General features: G+C 38.8%; 1 protein-coding gene across 8 annotated transcripts in view; it reads right to left on the bottom strand.

The window, feature by feature from the left end:
- The window catches only part of aopep (aminopeptidase O (putative)), a 213,228-nt gene that overhangs the window by 111,518 nt on the left and 82,769 nt on the right, over positions 1 to 18,941 (bottom strand). For all 8 annotated transcript variants that reach the window (XM_059969857.1, XM_059969858.1, XM_059969861.1 and 5 more), the window contains exons 8-10: positions 4,164 to 4,266; positions 2,429 to 2,536; positions 1,972 to 2,015 (exon numbers count right to left, since the gene is read on the bottom strand). In XM_059969857.1, coding sequence (XP_059825840.1) covers positions 1,972 to 2,015; positions 2,429 to 2,536; positions 4,164 to 4,266 — 255 coding nt within the window. The remainder of the gene's footprint in view (positions 1 to 1,971; positions 2,016 to 2,428; positions 2,537 to 4,163; positions 4,267 to 18,941) is intronic.

Here is an 18,941-nt window from a genome sequence, read left to right as displayed (position 1 = left end):
AATGGGTATAATACCATGGCTCTTTTCCGGAGGGTATCAATGATAAAACTTGAGACGTACAGCTTATTCTTTCCATCGGCAGATGACACTAAATAAACAGCAAGGGGGAGATTCAGCACACACTTCAGGAGGGCTCAAAAGGACTGGCAATGAACACTAAGTTTGAATCATTGAATCATTAAGAATCAAATTTGAATCATTAAGAATAAGAAAAATGAGAATATTAACTAAACAATATAATGTTTCAAAAGAATGCAGAAAAATAAGCAGATGTACAAATTCAAGACTTTGAAGATGGAATAACGGACTTCAATGAACATAATTCACTTGATTTAGAAACAGTGAATGAAATGAAAGAGAGGTTAAATCTTTAGAAAGATCTAGTTAAGCCCAACCTGCAACTGACTGACCAACACATTCAAGGAAGGATATCAAGTTCTTAGAATGATTATAGAGGATTTTTTTTTTTCAAAATGGTACCATAGAGGAACTGGGTAAATTCTTCACGAGGGCAGAGGAGACCAAGTAAAGTTTTAGTGAGGCTCAAAGACTAAGAAGGGGTTTGACTGATTAAATAGAGAAAAATGGTTTGCAATTTCAGAAGCACTGATTACCAAGGGGACTGATTTAAGACAATTTGTAGAAAACAGCAACATAATGTGGCAAATTGGATCAGCAAATTTGCTGATGATACAAAGATTGGAGGTGTAGTGGACAGTGAGGAAGGTTTTCAAAGCTTGCAGAGGGATTCGGACCAGTTGGAGGAATGGGCTGAAAAATGGCAGATGGAGCTTAATGCGGACAAGTGTGAGGTATTGCACTTCGGAAGGTCAAACCAAGGTAGAACATACAATGTAAACGGTAGGACACTGAGGAGTGCAGTAGAACAGAGGGATCTGGGAGTACAGATACATAATTCCCTAAAAGTGGCGTCACAGGTGGATAGGGTCATAAAGAGAGCTTTTGGTATATTGGCCTTTTTAAATCAAAGTATTGAGTATAAGAGTTGGAATGTAATGGTGAGGTTGTATAAGACATTGGTGAGAGTAAATTTGGAGTACTGTGTGCAGTTTTGGTCACCTAATTGCAGGAAGGATATTAATAAGGTTGAAAGTGCAGAGAAGGTTTACAAGGATGTTGCCGGGACTTGAGAACTGAGTTACAGAGAAAGGTTGAATAGGTTAGGACTTTATTCCCTGGAGCATAGGAGAATGAGGGGTGATTTGATAGAGATGTATAAAATTATGATGGGTATAGATAGAGTGAATGCAAGCAGGCTTTTTCCACTGAGGCTAGGGGAGAAAAAAACCAGAGGTCATGGGTTAAGGGTGAAGGGGGAAAAGTTTAAAGGCAACATGGGGGGGGGGGATTCTTCACACAGAGAGTGGTGGGAGTGTGGAATGAGCTGCCAGATGAAGTGGTGAATACGGGCTCACTTTTGACATTTAAGAAAAACTTGGGCAGGTATATGGATGAGAGGGGTTTGGAGGGATATGGCCCAGGTGCAGGTCAGTGGGACTAGGCAGAAAAATGGTTTGGCACAGCCAAGAAGGGCCAAAAGGCCTGTTTCTGTGCTGTAATGTTCTATGGTTCTATGAGTACTAACCTTTACACAGAGCTGTTCTGATGTAGTTCTTCTCTGTTCCCTTTTAAAGTTATTACTGAATCAGTAAAAGCTTTCAAAAGGAGTTGAAGTAAATGGCGAAATGGATTTGGGCTCATGGGGAAGGGGAAGATAAATGGGGCAAAATGATGGACTAAATGGCCTCATTTGTATTTCAACATTTTCTGATTTTATGAAAATACTTTCTTTAATGGATAAACCCACGACATTACAAGGTGTATCAAATTACCTTATGGACAGGGTTAATATTTTGCTCAGTAAACCACTAAAAAATTCCAAATTATCTTTTCAATGTCTGGACTAAATATCATGTTTAAATTGTGAAACAAAGTATCTTTTGTACTTACCTCCCAAGTTCTGAAAAATTCTCCATAAACATGTGTAGAAAATCCTAATTTTGAAATAATAACAACTGTGATAAACAGGAATTAGAATTCAACAAATAATAGTTTTAAAAAAACTAGATTTTTAAAATTTACAGCCTGTTTTAGCACACTTAGATTTGTCCTCACTTGATCTTCATACTTAATGTAAGCAGTGAATTAAAAATGCAGAACACTGGTTTCAGTGAAAGGAACATTAGACAAGATGCTCCATTTATAGTTTGTGGTTCAGCAGCACAGTTCTTAATTTTTATCACGGCATTGCTGGATACACTGGATATTTCCAGGCCATAGCTACTTTAGTTTTTTTTCTTAATTATAGAAGTTCTACAGTTTGTGTGCTTTGCAGGTTAAATGTTGCATATCTCACAATTACATCATTAAAATAACATAAACAAATAGTTCTTACAAAGTAACTCACCTGAGAAAGAATTAGTTGCCCATGAAACCTCTCCACAAATAACCCCAAAAAATTGAGAAAAGCCTTTTGTCCCACTTGGTTCTCAAGGTAATGGAGCAGAAAATAACCCTAAAAAATATTCACAATCAAAAAACAGGAAATTGTGACAGATGACTAACAAGGAATATAATTGGAGGTATAAAATAGCAGATTAAAAGTTGAGCATTTAAAATGCAGATAACATTTCAACATAGCTAGCATAATTACTCACCATTATTTTGATACATATCAGTTTCCCTTGTATAGTTCTACTTGAAGGACTTAATTACGCCTTCGGCAATTTGTTAAAAAAATAATCACTAATACCTACTCAACACCAGGGCTTTGATTAAACCTGACATCTTCACAAATACACTTACTTTTTCTCATAATATATTAAAAAACCTAAAATCAATGTCTCAATCCAACATGAAGAAAATGCAGTTTGTACAAATATTATTTGATGGAACAAAATCAAATTCAAAGACCCAGCAGCTCCCATCAAACAAGATGCAATATTTATGTGAGAAACTAAAGCAATTAGTTCAACATGTGTGCTCATGCAAATACCTGTGCTTCAAAAGCTGAATTATTCAAATGGTTAAAAAATAATGAGTCAAATCATAGTTAATCTGGCTCACTAACTGCATTCAGCCCTCTGCACTTTTCCTGTGACCACATTTGCTTTTTATAGCCCTGCAGGTCATGTCCTCTAGATGGTCTGATGCTTTGGACCCTCCCAAGAGGCAAAGTAGTTAACTAACAGCATCTAGTTGTCAGGCAACACATCTTGAGGTTCCTTCCAGGTAGTCTTTTGTAAGAGGCATTTAAAAACAACTCATATACTACTTTTCAAACACAAGACAATTCAAAGTGCTTTACATAGAACAAGATATACAAATCAAACATCAAATTTCAGATATCATAAGAGAATGAAATTGCACAAAATAAATTTAATAAATAAATGTTATAGTGCAGGAGATCCTAATTAAAAGCTACAGTGATAAGAGAAGTTTTAAGCCTTAATTTAAAAGAGCTTAAAGTTGGGGCAGACTTCAGATCCTCTGGAAGGTTATTCCAGATACGTAGAGCGAAGTAACTAAAACAAAGATTTTAAAATATCTTAAAAGTGCTAGAAATAAATTTAAAATAGTTTAAAAAAATTAATTCACTTCCAATTTACCTTTTCAGACAAGGTAGGTATCTCCATTAAAAAGGATGGGAGTTGCTCAGCATACACCTCCATACTGCAAAACAACCTAAAACCTAATGCTGAATGATGGCCTATTTCTTTTGATTAAGCCAATTGGCCAGAAAGGAGGCAGCAACAATAATTCTGATTTAATCAAATGGAACAGCAGGCCATTTGAGATTTAAATTTTGTTCCACCACTCAGACTGGTAATGCTGATTGGCACCTCAATTCTGCATTCCTGCCTGTGTTCTGCTTTCACTGATACCCATACCAACAAAATTTCTCACTTTCAATCGATCCAATACGTAATGACTGAGTTCCACAATCCAATGAACTTTGTACAAAGTTAGTTCATTTTACTCTCAGGTGAAGCTAGGAAAACCTTGGAAGTGACGTACCCCAATATTCATCCTTTCACCTCCATTGAGAGAATGATCACTCACTGAATTACAGCAAGTTGCCAAGAAATATGTCCAAGTTAACTTTATAATTGTACTATATATACTTAAAAGGAAGCTCTTGCCTTTAAGTAATGAACTTGCATAAAGACTTTTCCTGGATTTCGACCATGTTTGATGATTGTTGCACCAGTACTGTTCACTTCTCCTGTGTTCTCCTTGTTAGGCCTGTATAATTAAAATCTCATAAAAATTAAATTGCCTGAAGTATTACAGTTAGCTACAAATTTCTGTCAAAAGTCTACAAGCTGGCAGAAAACTGGTTGTGATTCTAGGAGTCTCAATCATACGGTGGCACAGAGGCACAGCAGTTAACGGTGCTCCCACACAGCTCCAATAACCAAGTTCATTCTCCACCTCAGGTGCTGTCTGTAAGGAACTTGCACATTTTCCCTGTGACAAGGTGGGTTGCCTTTGGGGTGAAGTTTTATCAAAAAAACCTCTTGCCAGGTTAACTGGTGAGTAGTGGAAAAACCAGGGGATATTGATGGGCATTTAAGAGAAAATAAGTGGGAGAATTGCAGTGAGAGTCATAATGCAAGAGGCTTCCATGAACCCTGACATTTCTGTGATAATTCTTTCCAAGTTTTGTGCCAATACAAAGATTGAAATGGCACACCACAAAACTGTATTTCTAATAAACACATACAAAAAAGGCAGTGCAGATACTGAACCGGAGAAAGAGTCACAGATTTTATCTAAAAGCCTAATGAATGGTTCTTTATCAAATGGCATTTGGAAGTCCATAAGCACATCAACTGCTCTGTATTTATCTACCTCATTTAGATAACCAAAAAATACTCAAATAAAGTCAGGCAAGCAAAACTTACAGAAATAAATTGGTGCTGTATTTCCTCTACTAGACCATATTAGTTCAAGTAATTATCAATTCCTTTGTGGATTACTGTTTCTAAAAGTTGCCTACCACCAATATTAAACTACTGTCTGTGTTTTAAACAAGGTATACATTTTTAAAAATCACAACTACCTCACTGATGGAAAATCACAAAATTATATCAAATATCCCAGTAATTCCTATCCTTTTCTCTTCCCCAGCAAGGATATAAAATAGATACATTACTCCCCTTTTGGTTCCTTGGAAATGTAGTTATTCTAATTGGGTTCTTTATAGTACCCAATTAACATATAAGCATATCTTGGGATATGGGAAGAAACTGGGACATCCAAAATAAACTCACGCAGTAATGGAATGTGGTGTGCATTTAATATTTCAGTGTATTAGAGTAATATTGTAAATATATTGTTTAATTAAGCATTCTTTTTTGTTTAAATAATTCATTACAGGTTACATGTAAAAATAAGTGAACTGCATACATCATCAGATCATGTGATAAGTGTGCAACTCGCTTAAAGTAAAGAACGAAGTTAGACTTGCATCTCCCAGCTCTCTTGCTTTCATTTGAATTAGTTTAATGTTTTTGAGTCATAAAATATATGAATGGTGACGAAGTACTCTTAAAACAAACCCGAGACAGCGACCAACCTGTTGAAGCGCAGCAATGAATTTAATTGACTTTATTATTTACATCCTTCATATACATGAGTAAAAATCTTTATGTTACATCTCAGTCTAAATGTGCAATGTGCAATTTATAGTAATTTATAATAAACAGTATGTACAACAGAACATTCAATATAACAGAAACATGAGAGGTGATTGATAAGTTCGTGGCCTAAGAAATTAGGAGTCAATTTTAGAAAACCTAGCGTTTTTATTTTTCAACATAGTCCCCTCCTACATTTACACACTTAGTCCAGTGGTTGTGGAGCATACAGATCTTGGGCCTCCAGAAAGTGTCCACAGATAGGAGATTGATAAGTTTGTGGCCTAAGGGAGAAGGAGATAAGCTACACAGCTCTCGTTACATGCACATGCAGTTCAACTGTTTATCAGTGATTATGCAAAAAGTCTGAAGTTAATAACTCATCTCACCTTAGGCCACAAACCTATCAATCACCCCTGATGAGTTATTAACTTCAAACTTTCTGCATAATCAAAGAGTTGAACTGCATGTGCATATAATGAGAGCTGTATAACTCATCTCCTTCTACCTCTGGCACAAACATCAATCACCCCTGCTGTAGACACTTTCTGGAGGTCCAAGATCCGTATACTCTACGACCGCTGGACTAAGTGTGTAAATGTAGGAGGGGACAACGTTGAAAAATAAATGTGCTAGGTTTTCTAAAATTGACCCCTTCTACCGTAGGCTACAAACTTATCAATTACCCCTCATACAATTGTATCAGCATGAATTAATCAGTCTGATGGCCTGGTGGAAGAAGTTGTCCTGGAGCCTGTTGGTCCTGGTTTCTATGCTATGGTACCATTTCTTAAAAAGAAGCAGCTGGTACAGTTTGTGGTTGTGGTGAATCGGGTCCCAATGATCCTTCGGGCCTTTTTACACACCTGTCTCTGTAAATGTCTTGAATGATAGGAAGTTCACATCTACAGATGCGCTGGGCTGTCCGCACCACTCTCTACAGAGTCCTGTGATTGAGGGAAGTACAGTTCCCGTACCAGGCAGTGATGCAGCCAGTCAGGATGCTCTCAATTGTGGCCCTGTAGAAAGTTCTTAGGATTTGGGGGCTCATACCAAACTTCCTCAACTACCTGAGGTGAAAGAGGCACTGCTGTGCTTTTTATCACTACACAGCTGGAGTGTATAGACTAAGTGAAGTCCTCAGTAATGTTTATGCTGAGAAAATTATAGCTGTTCACCCACTCAACCCCAAATCCACTGATGTCAATAGGGGTTAGACTATCTCCATTCCTCTTGTAGTCCACAACCAGCTCCTTTGTTTTTGTGACATTAAGGGTGAGGTTGTTTTCTTGACACCACTTTGTCAGGGTGTCGGGGGAACAGCAAATAAAAGAAAAACAGCCGTTCATGTGTAGATTCAGTCATGTTTTTAAAAAAGCAAAAAATGGAAGAATTCAGAGCAGAAATGGCTGGCTACATTGGACAGATAGACATGTTCAACTCTGTGTGCATTAAGGTTATTGCATGAACTTCAAGTGGGAGACAAAAAGCTGCTTGTAAAAGTAGATGCAAAGACCAAAACCTAGCTGGGTTAATGGAAGGTCAAAAAGAAAGGAGTCAACGGAGATACGAAAACAGAGGATTCGTCAGATGATGTAAATGAGGAAATCAAGAGGAGAGATCAGACTGTAAAGGGAGCGACAGAATACTTCAGTAAACTAAATGCATCTTCTCAAGATCAAGATGCACATCCTTGAAAGAAGGAAGGTGAGAAAAAGGAAGATAAGAAGTTGAAAAGGGGAAAAGATATAGAAAGAAAGAACATGAGCAAGAAAGAAAAAGGTGTGAAGGTGAGAAGGAATGTGAGAAAGAGAAAGTGGGATAGAGAGAGAGGAAGAAGGCAGTACCAGGAGAGAAGCAAGGATCAAAGTAGTTCCAGAGAGAAAGCCAAGAAAAGGAGAAGGTGGCCAGAGCTATCAGTACCACTTCCTGCATCTCAAAGTCAACTCCTACAACCACCATGGAGGAGGCCCCAAAGCCTGAGATTATTTCACAGCCACAATCTCACCTGACAAGCAGAGTGACCCCAGTTTTCAGGAAAGATGTTATCCCACATGAGTAAGAGTGCTTCCACAGTGATTAAATCATTAGGCCTGAATGGGACAATTTAAAACTTCAATAGGCTGTGGAATTATGTATAATAGTTGCATTATATAGTATATTAGATGCATTCTCTGTTGACTTAGAGTTAATAACTAAGCATGGAGGAGTGTTGTATTTTTAAAATTTCAGTAATATTTGAGTAATATTGTAAATATATTGTTTGATTAAGCATTTTTGTTCATTAAATAATTCTTTAGAGGTTATATGTAAAAATATGTGAATTGCATATGTCATGATGCTACCATGAGATAAGCATGCACCTCACTTGAAGTAAAGAATGAAGTTTGACTCGCATCTCTTGGCTCTCGTTTTCCTTTGAATTAGTTTAATGTTTTGAAGTCACAAAACTTAACAGAAAGCATCCAAGGTCAGAATCAAACCTGATTCTCTGGACCTGTGAACCTAAGAGAGGAGGGGTCCAGTGCTCAACATTGACAAGGCAAAGCTCCTTCAATAGCCTCCCAATGCTGCACCACACTACCCTCTGCTAATAAAGGTTTTCAGCATTATCATAGAAAATGTTGACTAATTCCTATATCTCAGCATCTCTCAGTGATGGCAGATATCAAGGATGAAAATTACCACTACCTTGTGTGCCCCAGCATAATATGGTCAAATGAGGGAAAGGACATTTGAATGCTAAGACCCCAAAATCACTGTCCGCTGGGAAGCAGTAATCTCTAAAATCTGGACAACTGAAGCAGACGCTGCAAGGGACTGGAAATACACCATCAACTCTATCTCCACAGATTCATCCAAATTCACTAAGAGGACAAGCTAACTAGCATCAGTGTCCTTTCCCAGGACAACGTCAACAGCAGTGAGGGTCTAGTTGAACTCAATTGATTACAACAATTGAGCCACATTGTTTGCATTCATGACACCAGACTTCCAAAGCAGCCACTCTGCTTCATGTTTTTATTATAAGAAGAGATAACAGATGTACATAGGAAAAGATACAAGGATATGCTCAATGTCTCCTTACAAATGCCCAAAGACACTGATGATTCATGAGAATCTCAGGTCTATAAGCACTCAACAGTAGAGAACGAGCATTTGGAGTGGTACTGATAACACAGTAGACTAGTATATACAGTGAAAGCACTATGGCACTGACATACTACCCAAATGTCCACCTCCTGCTCCATCCATGGAACCACTTTCACCTCCTCATAAGTCACAAAATTGGAGTTTAAGCAAGTCATTGCTGATGCCAAGGAAATCCTAAAAAAGATTTTCTTTAATCATAACTGGTAATTCTCTATTTTCCCCTTCTCTATCTTTCCTGCAGTTGTATCTGCCACTCACCAACTTCATTAAATACACCTCATACATTTATGTACAGTGTGCTAGGAAGTTTGTGAATCCTGTAGAATTTTCTCTATTTCTGCATAAATATGACCTAAATGATCAGATCTTCATGCAAGTCCTAAAACTAAATCAAGAGAACCCAAATAAATAAATAATACAGAAACATTATACTTGTTCATTTAGTTATTGAGAAAAAATGATCCAATATTACATGATATTTGTTGGAAAAAGTATGTGAACCACTGGGGTAATGCCTTCTACAAAAGCTATTTGGAGTCAGGAGTTCCAATCAATAAGTTGAGATTGGAGGCGTGAGTTGTAGAGGTGCCCTGACCTGTAAAAAAGACACACAAAGTCAGGTTACTGACAGAGCTTGCTCTTCTCAAGAAAGACCTGTTTATGTGTACCATGCGTTGAGGACCTTAGAAGAATTATAGAGATGCATGAAGCTTGAAAAGACTACAAAAGCATTTCTAAAGACCGAAATGTTCATCAGTCCACAGTAAGAGAAACTTTCTAAAAATGGAGGAAACCCAGTACTGTTGCTACTCTCCTTAGGAGTGGGTATCCTACAAAGATCACACCAAGAGCACAACGTGCAATGCTGAAGGAGGTGAAAAAGAACTCGAGTAACAGCAAAAGACCTGCAGAAATCTCTAGAACTTGCTAAAGTCTCTGTTCATGTGTCCACTATAAGAAAAACACTGAACAAAAATGGTGTTAGATCGTAAGACATAGGAACAGAATTAGGTCATTTGGCCGATCAGGTCTGCTCCACCATTCAATCATGGCTGATCCTTTTTTTCCTTCTTCCTCAACCCCACTTCCCAGCCTTCTCCCCGTAACCTTTGATGCCATGTCCAATCAAGAACCTATCAATCTGTGCCTTTAAAACACCCAATGACCTGGCCTCCACAGCTGCACATGGCAACAAATTCCACAAATTCACCACCCTCTGGCTAAAGAAATGTATCCACATATCTGTTTTGAATAGACACCCCTCTATCCTGAGGTTATGCCCTCTTATCCTAGACTCTCCCACCATGGGAAACATCCTTTCCACATCTACTCTGTCTAGGCCTTTCAACATTCGAAAGGTTTCAATGAGATCCCCCTTCATCGTTCTGAATTTCAGCGAGTACAGATCCAGAGTCATCAAATGTTCCTCATATGAAAACCCATTCATTCCTGGAATCATCCTTGTGAATCTCCTCTGGATCCTCTCCAATGCCAACACATCTTTTCTAAGATGAGGAGCCCAAAACTGTATACAATACTCAAGGTGAGGTTCACCAGTGCCTTATAAAGCTTTAGCATCACATCCCTTCTTTTGTATTCTAGACCTCTTGAAATGAAAGCTAATATTGCATTTGCCTTCCTCACCACCAACTCAACCTGCAAGTTAACCTTTAGGGTGTTCTGCACAAGGGTTCCCAAGTCCCTTTGCATCTCTGATTTTTGGATTTTCTCCCCGTTTGGAAAATAGTCCTCACGTAGATTTCTGCTACCAAAGTGCATGACCATGCATTTTCCAACATTGTATTTCATTTGCCACTTTCTTGCCCATTCTCCTAATCTGTCTAAGTCTTTCTGCATCCTACCTGTTTCCTCAACACTACCTGCCTCTCCACCAATCTTCATATCATCTGCAAACTTGGCAACAAAGACATCTACTTCACCAACTAAATCATTTATATACAGCATAAAAAGAAGTGGTCCCAATACCGACTCCTGTGGAACACTGGCAACCAACCAGACAAGGATCCTTTTATTCCCACTTGCTGCCTCCTACCAAACTCCTGCATTCATGGAAGGACGCCATGGAGGAAAGGAAACTACTCCAAAAAAAAACATTGCTGCACATCTCAAGTTTGCAAATGACCACCTGGATGCTCTACAATGCTTCCGGGACAATGTTCTGTGGACAGATGTGACAAAAGTTGAACTTTTCAGCAGAAATGCACATTGCTACGTTTGGAGGGAAAACGGCACTGCACACCAACATCAAAACCTCATCCCAACTGTGAAGCACGGTGGAAGGAGCATCATGGTTTGAGGCTGCTTTAATGCCTCGGGGCTGGGACAGCTTGCAATCATTGAGGGGAACAATGAATTCAAAATTGTATCAAGACATTTTACAGGAGAATGTCAGGGTAGCGGTCCATCACCTGAAGCTTAATATAAGTTGGATAATACAAGACAATGATCTGAAAGACAAGAGTAGATCAACAACAGAATGGCTTAAAAAGAAGAAAATTCATATTTTGGAATGGCCGAGTCAAAGTCCTGACATTAATCTTATTAAATGTCGTGGATAGACCTGAAGCAAGTAGTTCATGCAAAGAAGCCCAGCAACATCTCAGAGTTAAAGCAGTTTTGTAAGGAGGAATGGCCTCAAATTCCTCCAAGCTGATGTGCATGACTGATCAACTATCACTGGAAACGCCTGATTAAAGCTATTGCCTTACAAGGGATCACACAAGTTACTGAAAGCAAAGGTTCACCTACTTTTCCCAACAAATACATGTAATATTGAATCATTTTTTTTGCAATAAATAAATAAATATAATGGGTTTTGTGTTATTTATTTAATTGGGTCAAAATGGTTGTTGTGATACGTCTAGTGTGGATAGTGCTTGTTCTCATTTTCAGCTTCCACTGCTGGCTAACAGTCTCATGAAAAGGAGAGGTGAGTGTGTAAGTCTTTCCCTGCCAGTACATAGCCTCTCCAACAGCAAGCCTCCTCACTGGCAACACACAGAAACTCCTCTCAGACTCAGGCTGAATTACAAAGGACGGGGAGAAGGTCAGGCCCCTGCATATGTAGCATGCAGGCCCAGTGGTGCTTGGACATGCCCTGGAGCTCGTAAACCAGATCTCCAGCTATAGAAAAATAGCCTTACTGCCTCATGACAAGACTCACGAGAGACAAAGGTTACAAAAGTAAAGCCAGACAGCAAATCCAGAGCGGAGCCCCTAAGGTGGCTGGACGTCATTGAACAAACTTCCAGCAGCCCCTACAGCCAAGCTGGTGCCAAGCATATTGCTTCATAAGCTTTCCTTTGGACTATACTGGTGAGGCCATGAGGGAGATCTTGACGACTGGGCATCTCAGAATCTCCATACCTTTCACCCAGGCTTGTGATCATGATCATCATCACCCATTGTCCTCCGAGATAGTTGGATGTCAACCACTAATCATCATTTAATTGGATTCTCTTTATCTAGGGTTCACAAACTTTCTAACACCACTGCATATACATTCCAAACCTAATTTACAGCTTGCATATACAGCAAAGGATGACCTTAACGTCTCTCTCCCCACTTACTCCAAAAATTAGATACTTGGCACAATCTATATACAGAAGCCGAGGGCAAGAATTTTTTCGATGTCTACAGGAACGTGTTTGTCTGTCACTATGCCCAAATGACAGGCAAACACATTCCTGTGGGCGTTCCTGTGATCGCCAGATGTGAACTGTCTTCTAGTATTTGACATTCCTACCCTGCATAAAAGATTCTGCCTATCTACACTCCCTATACCTCTCATAATTTTGTAAACTTCTCAGATCTCCCCTCAGCCTCCGATATTCCAGAGAAAAAAACTCAAGTTTGTACAACCTTGCCTCATATACATAGCTAATACCCTCAAATACGAACAGCATCCTAGCAAAGCTCTTCTGAAGCCTCTCAAAAGCCTCCACATCCTTCCTCTAATAGAGCAACTAGAAATGTACGTAATACTCCTCGCAGCCTGACTATACAACTGCAATATGACCTGACTTTGCTGACAGTGCATTCAGAATGGTGTTTTTATGGTGTTTTATTTGGCAAAAACTTGTCAAAGGCAAAAGCTTACCTCGGAAACATAAAAGCTAGATTAAATTTCTTAAGTAGCACCATTTGACCTGAAAAACAATGGTAACTGCATTCCAGTCCAGAGAAACAATATCAGTTTTCACATGCATTGAGCTGAAACAAAAGAACTACACGTCCATATTTTGAGGCCTCATTGTACAACACCGCTGTACAATTTAAACAGCACTATGTTGCAAATTGTAACTTTAGACGTGGAGCGAGAAACAGTAATTAAAAATACTGCCGAAGATGATACAGAAAGTTAATCTTTCAATCTGTTCTAAAAGTCGCTTCTATTACTTACAAATATTCCCTAGTAATCATGCACTCCTATTTTACACAGATGAAATTATAACATCTGGATAAAATCATGACATTTCTAGAAATAACCTCCTTAGCCTCACATTAAAATTAGAGTCCCATGAGAAGTGTATCTTGGTTGGAGATCTGGCAAAACTATCTCCACTCCTCAGCAATGAACTGAGAATTAATTACGTCACCACCGCCTCCTCCCCACCACCACCACCATTATTTTACACTGCCATTAAGCAGCAATCATATAATTTCCCTTAATTCACATTTGATTGCTTTTCCTTTTCATCGACTGCACTGGCATGAATCACAGACAGACAATTATCCACAACATAGACAGCATGCTGAAACATGGGAATCATTCAACATTCTTATCTCCTGTAGGACAGACAGGGGAAAATATAAGTCTTCCAACTGATCAAAGCTTACGCTTAGAATAATTGCATAACAGCCATTCAGTTACAGTTGAAGAGCTTTTAAATTGATTTAACATTGGACAAAAATGTCCTTCACCTGCTCTACCAAATGAAGCTCTATTGGTGTACCCATCACCAGAGAAAAGTTGGATTTCACTGCAATATGGCACCACACATATTTGACATGGAAGCTGAAGTAAAAGGTGAGCTGGCAGTAAAACAGGACAAAATCAGTAGCAGATAGTGGAGGACGAAATTGCTCTCCAAATCTTAGACCCTCTTCATCCAGACTTCGAAGGTTTAATGGAACATTTTCAAAGATGAATGACAGCTATATTCATTAAACGCCACAGATTAAATGTCACAGTCCCGACCGTTGATTCCTCATATTCTCCTAATTCCCTTTTCCCTGTGTTCTCCCGGGCTCCTCGATTGCAGCACCTGATTCTCATCTAAACCTGCAGCATAAATACCCCGGCTTTGCATCCACTCATCGCCAGATCGTTGTTTCAGCCAATGTGGTAATTCATGTTCCCGGCTGCTTAGGATTGTGTATTCTAAGTTTTACTTCAGTACCGAGGTTTGCCTGTGTAACTCTGTCTCTCCGTGTCAAGATAATTATTGCCTGCCGCCTGTCTCCTTTTCACCTTTCAGCTCTAGCAACACTCCGTATCAAGATGTAGAGTTGTCAGCCGCCTGCCTTTCCAGTCACTCTCCTGTTTGCCATTCAACTCCAGCCGCGTTCATGCCCTCATCTGCATCCCAACTCTATCTCCGTGCCACTGTCTTGCGTTTGGATTTACCCATTCTCTGCAACATTAAATGTACTGCAGAAAAAGCTAAACCTGCATTTATATAGAGTGCCATCCAGAAACAGTATAAAAACACAGATCACAGGTTGCATGCAACAAGTCTACTGACTCTTATAATGGTGCGAAAGAATATACATGTAGTGGTTGCATCCATGTTAGACTGAAGAATGCATCGGTAGCATATTTGTCACCAAGAGGAAATATTCAGGCAGTACACAGTTAAAATGAAATGCAGAAGTTAATTAGTCTGTTTGAAGTGATGACAAACACAATAGAAAAAGTGATTACAAAAGATGTAATGTATTTTCAGAAGCCAAAGCGTGATCTGCCTTATAAAAGTCTTATTTGCCATATGTTATGAAGGCAGATGTAGCAACAGTGACAAAGTTGATCGCTAAGCAGGAAGTAATGAGTTAAGTTAAATGGATGTTGCTCAGATTAGGGAAGAACCATAAGAAATAGACCCCAGAGTCAGTAATTTCAAGGACTTGGTATTTCAAGGACTTGGCCTTGGAACAGGGACGACTATCTCAACACCTGCTGCGGATGCAAATAAAAAGCTGGCTAAACTTCACATGCTAAGTGGTATATGTTAGTTTTTTTGTCACTAGTATTAATTTGATGCTATAACAATGTGCACCATTTGTACTTCCTTCCTGATATTCTCTCACAGTGAAGTCAACTGAAACAAATACCGGAAAATTAATGCAAAAAGACAATTAATACCAGCAACTAAAATTTTGATCCCCAAGATATTACAGGAAGATATAGATTGGTAAACTGAACACAGAGAACAAGTGATAGCTCCAATTTAATGTGGGTAACAAAGATATTTGCTTTGGGGAAGATAACAAGGAAGATGAAAAAGCACAGATGCCTTTGGTTTTAAAAATATAACTCTTTGAAAGTGAAGGCATGTGAAAGAAGATCTATAAATCTGTTTTTTTTTACAAAAAGGGATTGAAATCATTGTTAAGATGAAGAATAATAGATCAATACAATACTTAGGTAATAGTATCTACTTTTAAGTGCCCCTTTATAGATCTTGAAAGCCTTTTTAGCATGGAATCAACAAATTAAGAGCAGAAATGAGAATTTGCACGGAGATTCAAAAAACTGGAACAATCTCATTGAACATAGCCAAACAGAATGCTAATTAAGTAAGAATTTTTTTCCCCCAATGTGAAGAGTTGCTGCAGAATGGAATGCTTTGGAAAGTCAGTGGTTGACTAGTACACCTTTTAAGGGAAGAATACAGAGGCATAGGTAATAAATAATGAAGCAGAACTATGGGGAAGTACACAATAGTGTATTTAGTTTTACACTGCTCCAGCTGGGAGATGACATGCTGTGACAGAACAAGAAAACACTAAGTTACTTCCTACTGTGCTGGAAAATCTCTACAATGGTAATGAGAATCAGAATAAGAATCTGAATTAGTTTTAATATCACTGGCATATGTTGCAAAATTTGTTTCGTGGCAGTAGTATACAGCAAAACATAATAAAAATTACAAGTTAGAATAAGTAGATATAAAAAAGAAAATTAAATTAAATAACTAGTACACAAAGAGAGGGAAAAACTAGTGAGGTAGTGTTCACGGGTTCATTGTCCATTCAAAAATCTGATGGAAGGGGGAAGCAGCTGTTCCTGAAGCAGTATGTACCTTCAGGCTCCTATACTTCCTCCTTGATGGTAGCAATGAGAAGAGGGCATGTACTGGGTGATGTGGGTCGTTAATGACGGATGCCACCTTGTTGAAACATCGCCTTTTGAAGGTGGCCTGGATGCTGGGGAGGCTAGCACCCATAATGGAGCTGGATGAGTTTAAAACTTAACAATATTAAGGAGAAATAAATATTTCAAGCAAGAAACACAACATAAAAATATTGCCAAAGAGCAAATAGCTCAAGCGAAATGATAAATTCTAGCTACATCACTTACTTAAAAGCAGCTCAAAAATGCAGTAGTTACCCAAATGTTTACAACTCAGAGCCCAAAGAATTTTTAACTGGAATCCAGAGAGGATTTGGCCAAGCCAAACTAATATATCACATTGGTCTGGAATGTGTACATTCAGAACATGAAGTCTGTCAAACTTCTGGAAGACATTCAGATTAAAGCTGAACATTACCATGATACTTAACAGGCAACTACATTATGACAACAATCAAATATCAGGAAACCTGGACTGTCTTGTTCAAATACATGCTTCTTGTTATTGTGTTACAAACCTAACATCATGTTATAAGGCAACAAAACAATAATGTCAAAAAAAGGCAAAATGCCAAAGCACAGAAACAGGCCATTCAGCCCAGCAAGTCTATGTCAAAGATCAATTACCCCTTTGTATTCAATTTACCAGCACACAGTTCCTAGACTTCTATGATTTGACAATTCAAGTTCTCATCCAGACATATGGTAAATATTAACAGAATACCTGCTTCCAACACTTACTTCCAGTGTACATCCCATATTCCATCATCATCTGGGTGATAAAATTCTTCATCAGATCCTCCCTAAACCTTCTCTTACTTACCCTAAACCTATCTCCTCCAGTTTTTGACATCTCTGTGAAAGGGAAAGTTTCGTACTATCAACTCTGTTCATGTTTCATAATTTTGAATACCTCTTCACACAAAGTAACTCACTGCAATTTCCTGCTTTACATGAACATCTGACAACTTCTTTCCCACTCCCTTAATCTGTATATGTATATTTTAATTATGCTTTTGCTGATGCTGTTTATATTCCTTTCTCAACCAGCTTACTGAAAACTTATTAAGATATTAACAAGTTCTTCCATCTATGACAATGAATATGTAGCAACAGAGTTCAGCCATTGAAAAGAACCGAGTTTTTGAAGTACCAGAGAAAGGAAAGCACATGCTGCACCTTTTTTCTTTAATAATTTGTTACTTTAGGGTCAGTGAAGAAGAAAATATGTGCAATTCCCAGCACCGAATTTAAATGCGTTGTGCTATATGGTTGTGTACTTTGAGACAGTTAATGTACAAGGGGTGATTGATAAGTTTGCAGCCTAAGGTAGAAGGAGTCAATTTTAGAAAATCTAGCACATTTATTTTTCAACATAGTCCCCTCCTACATTCACACACTTAGTCCAGCGGTCAGGGAGCATACGCATCCTGGACCTCCAGAAAGTGTCCACAGATGGGTGATTGATAAGCTCGTTGCCTAAGGTAGACAGAATGAGTTGTACAGCTCTCATTACATGCACATGCAGTTCAACTCTTTAAGTGATTATGCAGAAAGTCTGAAGTTAATAACTCATTGGGGTGATTGATAAGTTTGTGGCCTAAGGTAGAAGGAGATAAGTTATTAACTTCAAACTTTCTGCATGTAACGAGAGCTGTATAACTCATCTCCTTCTACCTTAGGTCACAAACTTATCAAGCACCCATCTGTGGACACTTTCTGAAGGTCCAAGATCCATATGCTCCACGACCGCTGGACTAAGTCTGTAAATGTAGGAGGGAACTATGTTGAAAAATAAATGTGCTAAGTTTTTTAAAATTGACTCCTTCTACCTTAAACCATGAACTTATCAATCACCCCTCGTATTTTCCCAATGGAATTTCAGTGACATTAATACGAAATTTTCTCTCAGCTTATCAGAGGATTTAAGTTTTTTGTCCTGTTGAACTGTGATGATTGTAGACTTTGCACACCTGTTTTGAGATGTTAAATTCTAGTGTAGGAACCATATTCATACAGTGGTTAGCGTGTGACGAATTTAAGGTAGTATATTGACAGAATTTACAGCAAAAAGTAGTATCACAGCAAGCAAAGCCATTGCTTCACAGTGACAGCAATGCCAGATTAATCTTGACTTCAGGCGACTGAGTTTTCACATTCTCCATTACTACATGGGTGACTACATTTAGTGTCTAAGTGAGTCATGGAATTTGGGGACCCAATGGAAAAATGGGGAGAATAAAATAAGATTAATGTATGGTTGGTGTAAATGGGAGCTTGATTGAACACTGTGGGCCAAAGAAGCTGCTTCCATGTTGTGAGGCTCTGATTCCAAAACTAAGCAAAGTAATCAAACCCAGCCTCATCAGTTGTTCTTCCCCAGATCTGAAACATCCCATCTAGATTCAAGATTCAAGATTGTTCAAGATGGCGGCGCAACGCAGGCAGCTTGTAGCGGCTACTCCGGAGCTGATATCTGTATTTGTTAAGCAGGGTGCCGTGCTCAATCCTAATCTGATGAAAAACGGACATGGGAGCATGGAGGAACATCTGGAAATCTCCAGGAAAGCCCTCTTCGTTGCTGCTGCTGCTGTGAGGTCCGGGACTCTGCTGAGAAGAACAGGCCCTAGTCCTCGGGACCACGTTGCCAGTGGCCGTTGGTGGGGACATCTTAATACGCTCAGCAGAGGATGGTGCTCAGAGAAGCTGTGCCGGAGGGGACAGTCGGAGGCTCGGCGGTTCAACGGACT

The sequence above is a fragment of the Hypanus sabinus genome, chromosome 5, assembly GCF_030144855.1.
Source record: "Hypanus sabinus isolate sHypSab1 chromosome 5, sHypSab1.hap1, whole genome shotgun sequence".
In the NCBI taxonomy this organism is placed as follows: domain Eukaryota; kingdom Metazoa; phylum Chordata; class Chondrichthyes; order Myliobatiformes; family Dasyatidae; genus Hypanus; species Hypanus sabinus.
This window is presented reverse-complemented; position numbering and strand designations above follow the sequence as displayed.